Genomic DNA, 17,702 nt, shown 5'->3' with positions numbered 1-17,702 from the left:
ATCTCATATACAGAAATGTCCATTAAAATTTCTACAGAGCCAGCTGAATTTAAAATGTAACACAGCATAACACAAAATAAATGGCAATGAATAAAAATCAGATTTATGATAGCATCTGGCCTGGATGGAGTCCCCAGCCATGTCCTTAGATCCTGTACAGATCAGCTGGCGATGGTATTTGCAGACATTTTTAGCCTCTCCCTACTTCAATCTGAGGTCTCCACCTGCTTTAAGATCACCACTATCATCTTGGTACCCAAGAAAAATAAGGTATCGTGCCTTAATGACTACCACCTGGTGGCTCTGACATCCACCATCATGAAGTGCTTTGAGAGACTGGTCACGGCACATATCAACTCCAGCCTCCCAGACAATCTCAACCCACTGCAATTCACCTACAGTCGAAACAGGTCTATGGCGTACGCCATCTTGCTGGCCCTACACTTACCTCTGGGCATCTGGACAGTAAAGACACCTATGTTAGACTATTGTTTATGATTACAGCTCCGCCTTCAATACTTCAATTCCAAGCAAACTCATCTCCAAACTCCTAGACCTGAAACTCAACACCTCCCTTAGCAACTGGACCTTTGATTTCCTGACCAACAGAGCACAATCAGTAAGGAAAGGCAGCAATACCTCTGCCATGATTTTCACTGTACCTCAGTACAAGTGACAATAATAAACCAATAACAATACCTCAGCACTGGTACCCCACAAGGCTGTGTCCTCAGCCCCCTACGTTACTTCCTACACACATGACTGCCTGGCCTGATTCTGCTCTAATTCTATCTACAAGTTTGCAAATGACACCACCATAGTGGGCCGAATCTCAAATAATGAGTCGGAGTACAGGAAGGAGATAGAGAACCTACTGGCACGGTTTCATGACAACAACCTTTTCCTCAATGACAGTAAAATAGAAGAGCTCGTCATTGACTTCAGGAAGGGGGGCAGTGGACATACTCTTGTTTACATGAGGTCCTATTCGGATGCATCATGTCTTGGTATAGCAACTCCTCTGTTCGAGGCTGCAAGAAACTACAGAGAGTTGTGGACACAGCTCAGCACATCACAGAAACCAGCCTCTTCTCAGCGGACTCTGTTTATACTTCTCGCTGCCTCAGTAAAGCAGCCAACATAATTAAAGACCCAACCCATCCTGGACATTCTATGTTTTCCTCCCCCCCACTCCCCTCATTGGGCAGAATAGACAATAGACAGTAAACCATTCGGCCCTTCGAGTCTGCACCGCCATTTTTAGATCATGGCTGATCCTCAACAATCAATATCCTGTTCCTGCCTTGTCCCCATATCCCTTGATTCCCCTATCTATAAGAAACCTATCAAGCTCCTTCTTGAAAGTGCCCAGAGAATTGGCCTCCACTGCCCTCTGAGGCAGTGCATTCCACAAATTCACAACCCTCTAGGAGAAGTTGTTTTTCCTCACCTCTGTCCTAAATGGCCTAGCCCTTATTCTTAAATCATGCCCCCTGGTCCTGGACTTCCCCAATATCTGAAACATATTTCCTGTCTCTATCTTGTCCAATCCCTTAATAATCCTGTATGTTTCAATCAGATCCCCTCTCAATCTTCTCAATTCCAGCGTGTACAATCCCAGTCTCTCCAACCTCTCAGCATAAGACAGTCCCGACATCCCCGGAATTAACCTCGTAAACCTACGCTGCACGCCCTCTATAGCCAGGATATCCTTCCTTAACCCTGGAGACCAAAACTGTACACAATACTCCAGGAGTGGTCTCACCAGGGCCCTGTACAAATGCAAAAGAATCTCTTTGCTTTTGTACTCAATTCCCCTTGTAATACAGGCCAACATTCCATTAGCCTTCATCACTGCCTGCTGCACTTGCTCATTCACTTTCAGTGACTGATGAACAAGGACTCCTAGATCCCTTTGTATTTCCCCCTTACCTAACTCCACACCATTCAGATAATAATCCGCCTTCCTGTTCCTGCTCCCAAAGTGGATAACCTCACACTTATCCACATTAAACTTCATCTGCCAAGTATCTGCCCACTTACCCAACCTATCCAAATCACCTTGAATTCTCCTAACTTCCTCTTCACATGTCGCACTGCCACCCAACTTTGTATCATCAGCAAACTTGCTAATGTTATTCACAATGCCTTCATCTAAATCATCAACATAGATCGTAAACAGCTGTGGTCCCAGCACCGAGCCCTGTGGCACCCCACTAGTCACGGCCTGCCATTCTGAGAAACATCCATTCACCCCTACCCTTTGTTTCCTATCCGCCAACCAGTTTTCTATCCATGTTAATACCTGCCCCCCAATTCCACGAGCCCTAATTTTACCCACCAATCTCCTGTGCGGCACTTTATCAAATGCCTTCTGAAAGTCGAGGTATACAACATCCACTGAATCTCCCTCGTCTATTTTCCTGGTTACATCCTCAAAAAACTCCAGTAGATTAGTCAAGCATGATTTGCCCTTGGTAAATCCATATTGACTCGACCCAATCCTATCATTGCTATCCAAATATGCCGCTATTTCATCCTTAGTAACGGACTCTAGCATCTTCCCCACCGCAGATGTTAGGCTAACTGGACGATAGTTCCCCGTTTTCTCCCTCCCTCCTTTCTTAAAAAGTGGGATAACATTAGCCATTCTCCAATCCTCAGGAACTGACCCCGAATCTAAGGAACATCGGAAAATGATCACCAATGCATCCACAATTTCTAGAGCCACCTCCTTTAGTACCCTGGGATGCAGACCATCTGGACCTGGGGATTTGTCAGTCTTCAGCCCCATTAGTCTACCCATCACCATTTCTTTCCTAATGTCAATCCACTTCAGTTCCTCTGTCACCCTCTGCCTTTTGTCCATCCTTACCTCTGGGAGACTTCTTACGTCTTCCCCCGTGAAGACAGATCCAAAGTACTTATTAAATTTGTTACGGACTCAGTGAAAGTCCCTTTAAGATAGAGAGTGTGTGTGTATGTGTGTGTGGGGCGTGCTTACGTCAATAGAAGATAAAGGACGTAATGACGTTCTTGGAGAAGAAGAAGAAAGAGAGAGAGAGAAGGGAGAGAGACACCAGCCTGCTTGTTTTCTCTATCGATGGATGAGAAACAATAACTGTGTTTGCCATAGAAATCCATGTATGGAAGTTGGAAGTAATCCGGTGGAGTTCACTTTGTTGCTGACCTGTAGAAGGAAACAGGTATTTGTGTGTGGACGACCACGGTTCGGATGCTTTTCGGGGTGAGGAAGTCACTACCGAGTAAACACTGAAGTGTCGTTTGGGTTCCATTGTGGAACATTTGGATTTCGTATGTACTCTCTCTATGTTTTTCTACATCTACATCTTATCTTCAGACAACGGTGGTTGTTGAAGAAGCCCTTGCTCATGTTTCACCTTATGGCTTGTGGAACTGAACTTTAAGAACCATTCCGGAACTGGGAGTTTTGGACTTTGTCACACACACACACGAAGAGTTTAGTTTTGGGGTTAACGTTCGAGGTTTAACATTTTTGAATTCTAACATACTAACATTTTTTTTAACTTTTATTTTACGTATTATCATAAGTAGTGATTAATAAAATAGTTTTTAACACTAAATCATGCTCAGTGTGTTTCTTTTGTTGCTGGTTCGTGACAAATTCGACTGCCATCTCCCTATTTCCCGTAATAATTTCACCCGATTCGGTCTTCAAGGGCCCAACATTGTTTCTAACTAACTTCTTTCCCTTCACATACTTAAAAAAGCTTTTGCTCTCCTCAATATTCCTGGCTAGCTTGCCTTCGTACCTCATTTTTTCTTCCCGAATTACCTTTTTAGTTAAATTCTGCTGCACCTTAAAAATTTCCCAATCTTCTATCTTCCCACTCAGCTTGGCTCTGCCATACTTCTTCCTTTTTAACACAATGCTATCTCTGACTTCCTTTGTCAGCCATGGTGGCCCCTTTCCCCTCTTTGAGTCTTTCCTTCTCTGGGGAATAAACTGATCCTGCACCTTGTGCATTATTCCCAAGAATACCTGCCATTGCTGTTCCACTGACAATTCTGCTAGGATGCCCGCCCAGTCAACTTTAGCCAGCTCCTCCCTCATGGCTCCATAGTCTCCTTTGTTCAACTGCAAAATTGACCCTTCTGATTTGCCCTTTTCCCTCTCCAATTGCAGATAAAAACTTATCATGTTATGGTCACTACCTCCCAATGGCTCCTTTATTTCGAGTTCTCTTATCAAATCCTGCACAGCACTAAATCCACAATAGCCCTCTCCCTGGTCGGCTCTCATACCAGCTGCTCCAAGAATGCATCCCGGAGGCACTCTATAAACTCCCTTTCCTGGGGTCCAGTACCAGCCTGATTTTCCCAGTCCACTTGCATATTGAAATCCCCCATAACTACTGTGACATTACCCTTGCCACATGCCAACATTAACTCACTATTCAGCTTGCACCCAATATCCATGCCACCGTTCGGAGGCCTGTAGATAACACCCATTAGGGTCTTTTTGCCCTTACAGTTCCTCAGTTCTATCCACAATGACTCTACTTCTCCTGATTCAATGTCCCCCCTTGCAAGGGACTGAATCTCATCCCTCACCAATAGGTCCACCCCACCCCCCTGCCCACCTTCCTGTCCTTACGATAGCATGTATACCCTTGAAAATTCATTTCCCAGGTCTGATCTCCCTGCAGCCATGTCTCCGTTATCCCAACAACATCATACTTACCCATTCGTATCTGAGCTTCAAGCTCGCCTACCTTATTCCTGACACTCCGTGCATTCAGGTATAGGATTTTTAACCCATTTCTCCTCTCTCCATTCGTATTAATGTTCCGAAATTGTGTAGTTCCTATCTGTCCTCTACCCTCCATCTCGCTATCCTCTCTCTCATTCTGGATCCCCTCCCCCTGCAAATTTAGTTTAAACCCCCCCGAGCAGCATTAGCAAACCTTCCTGCAAGAATGTCAGTACCCCTCCAGTTCAGGTGTAAACCGTCCCGTTGGAATAGATCCCATCTTCCCTGGAACAAATCCCAATTATCCATAAACCTGAAGCCCTCCCTCTCACACCATCCCCTCAGCCACGTATTAATCTGCCTAATCTTCCTATTCCTCTCCTCACTCGCATGTGGCACAGGTAGCAATCCTGAGATTGTTACCCTGGATGTCCTGCCCCTCAATTTAGCACCTAACTCCCTGAACTCCTTACGCAAGACCTCCTCCCTTTTCCTGCCCACGTCGTTAGTCCCTACATGGATCACAACATCTGGGTTCACGCCCTCCCTCCTGAGAATAACCTGAACCTGATCTGAGATATCCCAGACCCTGGCACCAGGGAGGCAACAGACCATCCGGAATTCCCGATACAAAAGCCTGAAAATTTGTACCATCAGGCTCAAGGACAGCTTCTATCCCGTTGTTATAAGACTACTGAATGGTCCCCTAGTACGATAAGATGGACTCTTGACCTCACAATCTACCTTGTTATAGCCTTGCACCTTATTGTCTACCTGCACTGCACTTTCTCTGTAACAACTCATTCTGCATTTTGTTATTGTTTTCCCTTGTACTACCTCAATGTGCTGATGTGATGATCTGTATGGATGGCATGTAAAACAAAGTTTTTAACTGTACCTCACTATGTGTGATAATAATAAACCAATTTACCGATCCTATCCCATCTTTCTTAGTGTTTCTCCAGGGCAGGCCCCGTTATCCAGTAAGAGCAGCCTTTGCTATTCAGAATTGGTCATCAACCTCCAGAGCATCCATGCAAACATGCTAGTTCCTGAGTTCTGGTACAAATGCTACCCTCAAATGAGCTCTTCTCAGATTACTTTCTTCTTTCATCCATTTTTCTGCTGGCCAATTTCTAGTTCCAATCATGTAGGTTGGCTCCCACAGTGCACCCAAAACACCTACTCACACACAATGTCCTCAAACACCCATGTTATAACCCTTCTTGTGCCCTGGAAATATTGCCTTGAAACTGCTTTCTTCCCTGAGTCCAAAACAACATGGCCACATTTTTCACTGAGCTCTCCATCCTGGCTGCCATTGCCCATCATGCTCCCAAGACTTCTGACAAGTTACTTGCCAAAACCTCCCCCCAGCTGTTCGCATTAACTTTCCGACACAAATATTTTCAGCCATTCCAACTTTCATCTAAACTCAGCTTGTAGATTCTATTACAACACCTCTATCCCTTTGTCTGGACTCAAGCTCACTGTGCAAATTGACAAAACTATCCACAGTGATGGCCATTCCATAGGTGCATTTTGTAGATGGTACTTATTGCAGCAAGAGGGAGGGGAATACTTAGGGTGGCACATGGGATGTCAATCACACAGACAGATTTGTCATGGATAGTGCCAAGCTTCACCACAGGAACTACAGTGCTTAAAAACCGTGGTCATCAACACTTTCTCTGGAGCAATAAAGAATGGCGACCTTGTTAGTAGCATCCACACCAGAAGAAGAAAGGAAAAAAGACATTGTTAGCCCTGGAATATCTGAACTCTACAAGAGTGGTAAATTACAACAAATAAAACTGGGGACATATTTTTATCAGAAATTACAATAAATTAAAAGATGAAACAATAATATTCATACAAAACTAAAGTGTATAAACACAACTATTGGATCTTATGTCTTATAACATGAACATTTTTAAAATGGCATTCACTTTTTCACACATCAGTTTTTTTCTCACCATCTCTTTTTTAATTGTCCTTGAATTCTCCTAGCATTCAGAAGATGCAAGATGACATCATCTCATCAATAATGTCGTGTATAGATTGCTCACCCTTTCAAGGGTTCTATTACAAGTAAAAGAGTTTACTTACTGAGAAATATCTGATGCCGACTGGATCTTGTAGGAGTCGCTCAAAGGACACAGCCCAGCTAGCTACCTGTCGTTCTGCATGTTTTCTGCAGCTTTGAACACTGGGAAGACTGGCATTGCTGTTGATACTGTTCTCACTGTTGTAATTCTTGAGATCAGCACCATTTAACTCTGTCAAACAAGATAACAAATGTTTAATGCACAAACAGATTTGTGTCGTGCCTGCACCAAAACAATTACAACAGCAGTGAAAACATTTCAAATATCAAAGTCAAAGAATCATACAACAAAGGGCAGAGCCATTTGGCCAAATGTTCCTATATCAACATTTTTTGAAAGAATTATCCAAATTGTTCCACTCCCTTTTTCCCCAAAGCCCTGAAACTAGCCAGTTAACTTATTTGAAAATACATGTACGCAAAGGAAGAAAGATTCAATGAACACACTGACGCAAGTTTCAAAGAATTCTTTTCATAAATCTTCATTGTTTGGAAACCATCCTAATCACAAAAAGGATATCAAGCAGAAATGTTTTGCTTATCAGCAATACCAAATGGAATTGGGAAGCAACCTACGACCTTGACTAGACGTAACTAATTTTATTTTCCCTCATTATAGTAGCAAGTGTTCTAGTAAAGGTATAGTTAAACCTTAGGTTCCTGCAAACATTAAAAGCACAAATTCTGCAGAAATTATTAAAAATAAGAGTTAAAAAAAGTTAAGCCAAATAATTGCTTAAAATTTTCTTGTGCTGGAGTTTTCAACTAGTTGTACAGTAGAAACAAGATGAACTGGGCTCTGTCACATTACAACCATATAACAACAACACCATTTACCATTATATCAAATCATTTTTAAATGACAGTCACAAGAAAACTATTCTGATTCAAAGTATTTTCCACTGCATGATCGGGACTAATTTGAGTTGTTGCCCAAAGTACCAGAGATGAGACAAATAAATAGCACCGCTGGCTTGGCTCGATTTAACCTCATGATCCATTTCTCCACCACTAGGAAGTAATTTAATTACCAATGTGGTACCCAATGGGTACAGTAGCATAGTGGTTAAGATACCTGGACCACTGATCCGAAATAAGAAATTTGCCAATTGTACCAAAACATGATTGACAGTAAAGAAGACAAGGAGGCAGAGTGGTGCAGCGAGTAGAGTCGCTGCCTCATAGCACCAGAGACGTCGAGCATCCTGACCTCCAGTGCTGCCTATGGGGAGTTGCACATTTACCCTATGACCACCTGGGTTTCCTCCTACATCCCAAAGGTGTGTGGATTGGGTGGTTTATGGGCCACTGTAAATTGTCCCTGGTAGATAAGTAGAGCAGTAGAATTTTGGAGGAATTGCACCTGATGCCCGGTTCCTTTTAGGTGGTAGAGGTTATGGGTTCATGAGGTGCTGGTGGAGTAGCCTAAGGCAAGTAACTGCAGTGCCAGATGGTACACGTTGCATCCATTTCACTGTGGGCATGAAGGCAATAAATGTTTAGTATGGTGGATGGAGTTCCAATCAAGTCAGTGCTTTGTCCAGGTTGGTACCGAACTTCTTGAGAGTTGTTGGAGCTGCACTCATCCAGGCAATGGAGAGTATTCCATCACCAAGTTCCACACTGCCAACACATGGGGGAAGGTGGTTACTGACCAGAAACTCAACTGGACTACCACCACTACAAGAGCAGTCAGAAGCTGTGTAGCCCGTAGCAAGTGACGCCTCCTCATACCCCAAGCCTATCCAACATCTACAGGGCTGAAGCAGCTGCCATCTGTACCTTCTATAAAGATATGCTCCCATCACAGAAGTCAGGCTTCAGCCAAATCAATTTGTTCCAAGTGATGATAAGAAATGGCAGAGAGAACTGAATACACCTACAGGCCTATACAATAAATTGGTAAATTGGTTTATCAATGTCACATGTACCAAGGTACAGTGAAAACTTGCCTTGCATACTGTCCATACAGATCATTTCATTAGAACAGTGCATTGAGGTAGTGCAGAATATAGTGTTATAGTTACAGAGAAAGTGCAGCGCAGGCAGACAATAAGGCGCAAGGTCATAACGAGGTTGACTGTGAGGTCAAGATCCATCTTTTCGTAATAGGGGCCTGTTCAATAGTTTTATAACAGTGGGACAGCTGTCCTTGAGCCTGATGGCACGTGCTTTCAGACTTTTGTATCTTCTGTCTGATGGGAGGGGGGAGAAGAGAGAATGTCCGGGGTGGGTGGGGTCTTTTATTATGTTGGCTGCTTTACCAAGGTAGCAAGAAATGTAAACAGAGTCCATGGAGGCTGGTTTCCTTGATGTGTTGAGCTGTGTCCACAACTCTCTACAGTTTCTTGCAGTCATGGGCAGAGCAGTTGCCATACCAAGCCATGATGCATCCAGAGAGGATGCTTTCTATGGTGCATTGATAAAAATTAGTGAGGGTCAAAGGGGACATGCCAAACTTCTTTAGCTCTGAGGAAGTAGAGGTACTGGTGAGCTTTCTTGGCCATGGCATCTATGTGGTTGGACCAGGACAGGCTATTGGTGATGTTCTCTCCTAGGAACTTGAAGCTCTCAACCCTCTCCACTTCAGCACTGTTGATGTAAACGTGTGCATGTGCACCGCCCCCCTTCCTGAAGTCAATGACCAGCTCTTTTATTTTGCTGACACTGAGGTAAAGGTTGTGGTCATGACATCATGTCACTAGCCTCTCTAGCTCTTTCCTGTACTCCGACTCATCGTTATTTGAGATACGGTCCACTACTGTGGTATCATCTGCAAATTTGTACATGGAGTTAGAGCAGATTCTGGCCGCACAGTCGTGAGTGTATATGTATTTTAAGCTCCGGCAAGATGCAGCTCTCGAGACTAGCTACTGAATTCAACAGTTTCAGATAACCAGCCATTCCCAGTTGTGTCAATACTGACCAATTCTGATGCAAGATCATCCACCTATAACATTCACACTCTCCACAAATGCTATCCAATCTGCTGAGTATTTCCAGCTCCATTATTTCAGATTTCCAGCAACTGCTATGTTCTGCACCTCACTGATCCACTCGGTGCGTTTATTTTCTCTGTACTGCCCTCACTCATTTTCCTATATTTACAATCCACCAGACAGATGAACAAGCACACATTGGCAATGAAACAATGGAGATACAAGAGACTGCAGATGCTGGAATCTGGACCAACAAACAAACAATCTGGTGGAAGTACTCAGCGGGTCGAGTACAGCATTTGTGGGAGAAAAGGAATTGTCGACACTTGTTGAAACCCTGCACTGAGACAACCTTGGTCACTATCCTATCACAGACATTTCCTGTGGTCTCTCCACCCCTTCCCATCACCGAAACCTAAAAATACATTTGTTTTCTCACTTTTCCAGTTCTGACAAACAGTTATCGATCTGAAACATCAGCATGCAATGTGAACTTACCAACATTTTCGGAGGTGGCTCGGGAAGGACCCCTAATAAACCGCAAGTCTTGAAAAGCATGACACCAAGATCAGGAGAGAAGTTACTCAGCCAACCTCAGCCTCAGACCTTTCCTGAGGTTTCAATCAACGCTGGCATCATTGGGGATCAAAATGGAACTTTAGCCGAGGTTTTGACCCACAGCCAACACAAAACTTTTTCCTGAGGTTTTTCTCAGGTCTGGACAACAAGAGAGGGTGTGAGAAGTACTTGAGGGAGGAGGGGATATTGGAGTGGGGATGCAGATGCAGATGAAGGTAGAGGAAAAAGAGGTGCCTGGAGCACAGAAGGGGTGGGAGTCCAGACAGGCAGGATGCAAGAGTGTGCAGAGCACTGTAGCAAGGATTGGAAGGGGTGGACTAAATGACAGTGGAAGGTTAGGGATTCGGGAAAGACTGAAGGAAAGGAGAGGGGGAGCATCAAGAGTGAGAGGGATCATGGGGTGGGTGGGTAAGTGAGGGGTGAGGAGGGGACCGTGGTTGAGGGTGTCTATGTCCGAGCGCATGCGGTGTTGCAACAAACAACTCCGTATTTATCCATTTATGCATGTATACTCATTTCTATGCAGTAGAGCCTGGGCTCCAATCATAGTACAGCACAGGAACAGGCCGCTCGGCCCACGAGGTCTATGCCGACCATGATGCCAAATGAAACTAATCCCATCTGCCCGTACATGGATGATATTACTCCATTCCTTTCATGTTCAAGTGTCTGTCTAAATGCCTCTTAAACATTTCTGTTGCATTTGCTTCAACCACCTCCCCTGGCAGTACACTCCAGGCACCTACCCCTCTCTGTGTGAAATTCCTTCCTCCCACATCTCCCTTAAAATTTCCTTAAAAGCTATGTCCTCTAGTATTTGACATTTCTACCCTGGGAAAGATACTCTATCTACCTTATCTATGCCCTTCATAATTTTATAAACTTCTATCTTGTCTCCCCTCAGCCTCTGAAGCTCCAGAGAAAACAATCCAATTCTGTCCAACCTCTTCTTATAGCTTATACTCTCCAATCCAGCAACATCCCGATGAACCTCCTCTGCACCCTCTTCCAAGCCTCCACATCCTTCCTGTAATGGGGCGACCAGAAATGCACACAATACTCCAAATGCAGCCTGACCACAGTTTTATACAACTGCTACATGACTAACTGACTCTTATACTCAGTGCTCCAACTAATAATGATAAGCATGCCATATGCCTTCATTACCACCCTATCTACTTGTGTTGCCACTTTCAGGAAGCTATGGACTTGGACCCCAAGATTCCTCTGTACATCAATGCTCTTAAGGGTCTTGCCGTTTAATATGTACGTTCCCCTTACATTTGACTTCTCAAGGTGCAGCATCTCACACTTGCCCAGAGTAAACTCCATCTGCCATTTCTCCACCTATATCTGCAACTGATCTATATCCTGCTGTATTCTTTGACAATATTCTCTGCTATCCACAACTCCTTCAATTTTGTGTCATCTGCAAACTTGCTAATCAGCCCAACTACAATTCTGTTCAAGTCACTTGTATACATCACAAACAACAGAAATCCCAGCACTGATCCCTGTGGAACACCACTGGTCACAGATCTCCAGTCATAATAACACCCATCCACCACTACACTGTCTTCTATGGCCAAGTCAATTTTGAATGCCCCGAGTGTTGAAGGCAAGCACGCCATATGCCTTCTTTACCACCTACCACCTTTATCTATCTGTGTTGCCACTTTCAGGCAGCTATGCACTTGGATCATCTCTGCCAAGCCCTTCTGTTAGCTATTGTGCAACAGCCATCCCACTTTAAAATAAGTCATGCACAGATTACTTCCATCCCTCAGTGTGAAGTTTGGGATCTAGAATAATGAAACACAAGTGCACTGATTCACTTCAGCAGCCACTTTTCTGAATAAAGGCAACTTCACTCCACTCTTAAGGAAACCAAAATCAAGCAACTTCACTCCACTCTTAAGGAAACCAAAATCTCGTCATGTCTGAGTCTTTGATGTCTGTGCTTTTATTTTTAAAAAAGCTTCTCTCAGACCACATAATGAAAACATAGGTTTCCAATACCAAGGCACAACCTAGCAATCAGACAAGCCTCATGAATCATCAGTTGCCTGAAGAAGCAGGTTTTCATCTCAAGTTACAATAAGTCTACTCACTGATCCACAACTCTGCAAGGGCTGCTTTGGCAAGTTAGCCTCTCGTGGATAAGATCTTGTTTATAAAAATACATTTCACCATACCATCTACAGAAAATAACCAACAAAAAAAAATCAGGAACTGTGATATTCTTTTAATGAATCTCCTTTCATGCTCAAGGATTTACAATCACTTGGAAAGACAGGGACAGACTAGGGTGAGACAGCATAGCTTTGTACATGGGAAACCCTATCTCACAAATCTGACCGAGTTTTTTTTTTATAAAGGTTACTAAGAAAACTGATGAAAGCAAGGTGGTAGACATGGTATACGTGGACTTTAGCAAAGTTTTTGACAAGGTCCCGCATGGTAGGCTGGTCCAGAAAGTTAAAGCACATGAGATTCAAGGTGGGTTGGCAAACTGGATCCAAAATTGGCTTGGTGACAGGAGTCAGAAGGTAGTCTTTGTGAATGGAAGCATTTAGGGTTGGCTAATTTTAGCCAGATATATACAGTAAACAGCAGGGACCTTAGAATTGTTGATGAACAGAGGGGTGTAAATTCATAGCTCCCTGAAAATGGCAACACATGTGGATAGTGTAATGAAGAAAGCATTTAGCTTGCTTGCCTTCATAAGCAGTTTTATTAAGTATGACGGGACATCATATTGCAGCTGTACAAGATATTGGTTAGGCCACACTTGGAATATTGTGTGCAGTTCTGGTCACCACACTACAAAAAGGATGTGATAATGCTAGAAAGAGAGCAGATGAGATTCACCAGAATGCTGCCTGGAATGGAGGGCTTTAGTTACTAGGGGATATTGGATAGGCTGGGATTGTTCTCACTGGAGCACAGGAGGCCAAGAAGTGACTTTATAAAGCAAAATTATAAGGGGCATAGATAGGGTAGATAGTGACATTCCATCCCCCCACCCCCCGTCCCCCCCACCCAAAGGCTAGAGTAGTCTAAAACTAGAGGACATGTTTAAGGTGAGAGGGGAAAGATATAAAGGAGACCTGATGGGCAAGTTTATCCCCCCCACAGAAAAGGTGGTGGATAAACGGAACAAGCTGCCAGAGGAGGTGGTAGAGGGAGGAATAATCACAGGGTCCAAAAAACATTTGGACAGGTACGTGGACAGATAAGCAATAGAGGGATATGGGCCAAATGCAGAAAAATAGGACGAGTGTAGATAGGTATCCTGGTCGATATGGATGAGTCAGGCCAGAGAGAAACAAAGGACTGCAGATGCTGGAATCTAGAAGAAAAACACTATGATGCTGGAGGAACTCAGCAGGCCAGGCAGCATCCGTGGAGAAAAGCAGGCAGTCAGCGTTTCGGGTCAGGACCCTGCTTTTCTCCACAGATGCGAGTCAGGCCATAGGTCCTGTTTCCACGCTGTACGACTCTATGAACCACCCTTAACAAAGCTACACTGAATATCCCTGATCAATCCCTGCCTCTCCAAGTGCAGATTATTGGAAAAAATCCTGAGGGGCAGGATTAATTTCCCTACCATTATTAGAGTCACCAATCTGGATTATCCCTGTTACCTTTCTTGAATAAAGATACCACATTCACTGTCCTCCAGTCATCTGCCACCACTTCTATGGCCAAAAGAGTCTAAATTTCTATTAGGACTCCAGTAATCTCTTCCCTTGCTTCCAAAAGCAGCCTGGGATACAGCCTGCTAAGACACCCAAAATACCTCCCCCTTTCCTTTGGTGATTTGTCCTAGAATTCCACCAACCCCTCCCTGAATTCTCCAACAACAATGATCTTCCCCTTAAGTGAGTGAGAAATATTCAGTTAAGACCTCACCCACTCCCTCCAGCTCCGTGCACAGATGGCCCCTTTGGTTTCTAACAGAACCTACTGATACCCTCCTGCCCTTAATATAAAATACATTGGGATTTTCCTTAATCTCACTCGGCAGTGTCATTTTGTGCCTCCTCTTCACCCTCCTAATTATCTTATGTAGCCTCTGCACTTTCACTAGTCCTGGAGGGCCTCACATACTTTCAGTTCTCTAAAGCTTCCAGAAGCTGTTTTTTTAAACCTTGACATGCAGGGCTCCTTAGAATTGCTGGCCTTATCCCTCACTCAAGGCAATGTTGAAGTCAGAGTTACACAGCACAGAAATGGAGCCTTCAGCCCACCATGTTCATGCTGGCCATAACCACACTTATCAGCACTTGGTCCATAGCCTTCTATGCCTTTGTGATTCAGTTACTCATCTGGACAATTGATAAATGTTAAGAGAGTAACTGCCTCCACCATGCTTTCAGGCAATGTGTTCCCAATTCCAACTGCCCTCTGGATGAAAAGGTTCTTCCTCAGATCCCCTCTAATCCTCTTATCCTTTACCTTAAAACTATGCCCTGACCTGAAAACTTGGACCTGAACACTCACTATTTCATTTTTGTATACCTCACTCTGGTCATTTGCAGAGGAGATTTACTAGAATGTTGCCGGGTCTTCAGGAGTTGAGTTACAGGGAAAGATTGAACAGGTTAGGACTTTATTCCTTGGAGCATAGAAGATTTGATAGAGGGTTTACAAAATTATGAGGGGTATAGACAGAGTAAATGCGAGTAGGCTCTTTCCACCTAGATTAAGAGAGATAAATACAAGAGGACATGGCTTTAGGGTGAAAGGGGTAAAAGTTTAAAGGGGAACATTAGGGGGAACTTCTTCACAGAGAGTGGTGGGAGCATGGAACAGGCTGCCATCTGACGTGGTAAACGCGGGCTCGCTCTTAAGTTTTAAGAATAAATTGGATAGATACATGGACGGGAGAGGTCTGGAGGGTTAGGGACTGGGTGCAGGTCAATGGGACTAGCGGAATAAAGTTTCGTCACAGACTAGAAGGGCCGAATGGCCTGTTTTCTGTGCTGTAGTGTTCTATGGTTCTAAGGAGCTGCTCCCAATCAACTTCTACTGAATGAGAGGAAGATTGATTTCAATATAATAAGAAAGCCTTCCCCTAATTCAGCCCCTTAATTTCCAGATCACCTTTCTCCATAAAAATCTTTAAACTTATAAAGTCATGATCAGCATCTCCAAAATGTTCTCCTGCTAACACTCCCTCCTCTTACCTGGCTACATTCCCAAAGATTATATCCAGTATCGTCACTTCTCCAGTGCAACTATCTACAGGCTTAAAAAAGCACTCATGGATGCACTTCTGCCACCTTTAATCCTTTCACATTAACGTGATCCCAGTTAATATTGGGGAAGTTGATATCACTTACAATTATTACCCTATTATTTTTAACGCTTCTCAATGGTTTGCCTACATCAGAATCAGGTTTATTATGTTACGAGCCAGGTTGCTACTTGGTGAACGCCCCTTTAAGGCACCTGCACAGTAGTAGTGTAGTAGTAGTATATGTGTGTGTGTGTGTGTGTGTGTGTGTGTGGTGTTATCTGACTGGCAAGTGAAAAAAAAGACTATAACTGGAGTGTACTGGCTGTTGCAGAGAGATAGGGCGAGAGAGAGAGCCGGAGAGCGAGAGAGAGACTGAGACTGACTGCCAGTCTCTGTATCTATGGATGAAGAACAGTAGTTGTGAGTGTCACCACACAATTCATGTATGGATTTTTGGAGCAATCTGTGGAGTTCACTTTGTCGTTAACATGTACTGGAAAGCAAGTATATCTGTGGGCGGCCACGAATCGAGTGCCCTTGGTGTGACAGATAATTTGGAACAAAGCAATGGAGATCATCAGTGACTGAGGTGTCGTATGGGTTCCATCGTGGAACTTGTGGATTTCGTAAATTTTCTCTCTACATTCTCTCTACAATCTACTATGGTTTTCAGAAGCCTTTGCTCATCGTTCTGCCTTATGACTTGCTGAGCTGAACTTTGAGAACTATTCCTAGACTTGGGGTTTGGGAATGTGCCACACACACACACTTTGAGTTTATTTTTTTTGGGGTCAATGTTTAATATCTAATGTTTTTATTTCTCTTATTATTACAAGTAGTTATTAATAAATAGATTCTAACACATACATGACTCGTTGTGTTTCTATTGTTGCTGGTACATAACAATTATCACTGACATATGTCATGAAATTTGTTGTTTTGCGGCAGCAGTACCATGCAAGACAAAGACATAAAAATTACAGTAAGTTACAAAAATAAATAAATCCTTGAGGTGTGCCTGTGTTAATTCTCAGCTCCTCTATCTTCGACTGACTACATGTTCTCTTTTAAAATTTTCACCTTCTATAATTTTTTTCACTAATTTATTTTTGTTTCAGCAATTCATATTAGTATATTAGTAGCAGAACGTTCTCCTGATCTATGAACTGTACTGTATTAAGCTGATTAATATTCACCCTTAACATATCAGAAGAAAAGTATATTTACTACACCATAGCAATGGGTGGATTTTGCTCGATCTGAATGGAAAATCGCATGAATATTTTGCCCCTCAAAATATTCGGTTATTATCTCACCTTAAGTAGCATTTGGAATTAACTGGTATTTTAAGTTCAAACAAAAAAACCCAAATATCCACTGTAATGGTCAAGCAAGATATTTGCCAAGTGTTTACCATTCCTTCTCTTGCTGAGAACTGTCGATTTGTTGCTAAATCCACAGCCTGTAGTCACTGTTGGATAGTCTGGACAAATGTATTAGCTTAGACAACAAATGTTTACCATCCCTCCTCCACCTTCTCTTCCATTGGTTGCATTAATTTTCGAACAATTTGCTTGTCCTGCTGTTCAACAATATAAGGCAAAATTTTGCCTTAAATATATCACAGTGAAACAAGTCATTATTGTAACTTCTAAGCTGCAGTGAATAGGGAGAAAGCATCAAACTGCATTTTGCATTCTTTCATTAACATTACAAACGCCAGCATCCTCAAACTTGGAAACCTTACACTTAGTTCCCTTTTTTCTCTTTCCATCCTTAAAATTGCTCAAAGCAGAATTTTAGCAAAAGCTAAATTCAAATAATCATTTGCATTTCTCAGGCAGTGAAGTGAATTCACGGAATACAAAACTCTGCTTACCTGACTGAACCTGATAGGATCCAGTATAATGTCGCCATGCCAAATATTTTAAATGATTCACTGGAAACCAACCAACAGAATCCATGCCAGTCTCAACTGCACTTTCTCAGCAACAACTGGAAGCGAACTACCTTCAGCCTCTGTGACATTTTGAGCGTATTTCCTGATGTTTTAAATCAAGAAAATGCAGCTCATTCTATGAATGGTTGAAAACGTAC

At 43.1% G+C, this 17,702-nt stretch overlaps 1 protein-coding gene across 1 annotated transcript in view; it reads right to left on the bottom strand.

Moving 5' to 3' along the window:
- rgs12b (regulator of G protein signaling 12b) overlaps nt 1-17,702 on the bottom strand; it is a 148,134-nt gene that overhangs the window by 65,866 nt on the left and 64,566 nt on the right. Inside the window, exon 5 of the mRNA XM_052019497.1 lies at nt 6,845-7,014. Coding sequence (XP_051875457.1) covers nt 6,845-7,014 — 170 coding nt within the window. The remainder of the gene's footprint in view (nt 1-6,844; nt 7,015-17,702) is intronic.

The sequence above is a fragment of the Pristis pectinata genome, chromosome 7, assembly GCF_009764475.1.
Source record: "Pristis pectinata isolate sPriPec2 chromosome 7, sPriPec2.1.pri, whole genome shotgun sequence".
Lineage (NCBI taxonomy): Eukaryota > Metazoa > Chordata > Chondrichthyes > Rhinopristiformes > Pristidae > Pristis > Pristis pectinata.
The sequence above is the reverse complement of the archived record's forward strand: the minus strand, read 5'-3'. Positions and strand labels throughout refer to the sequence as shown.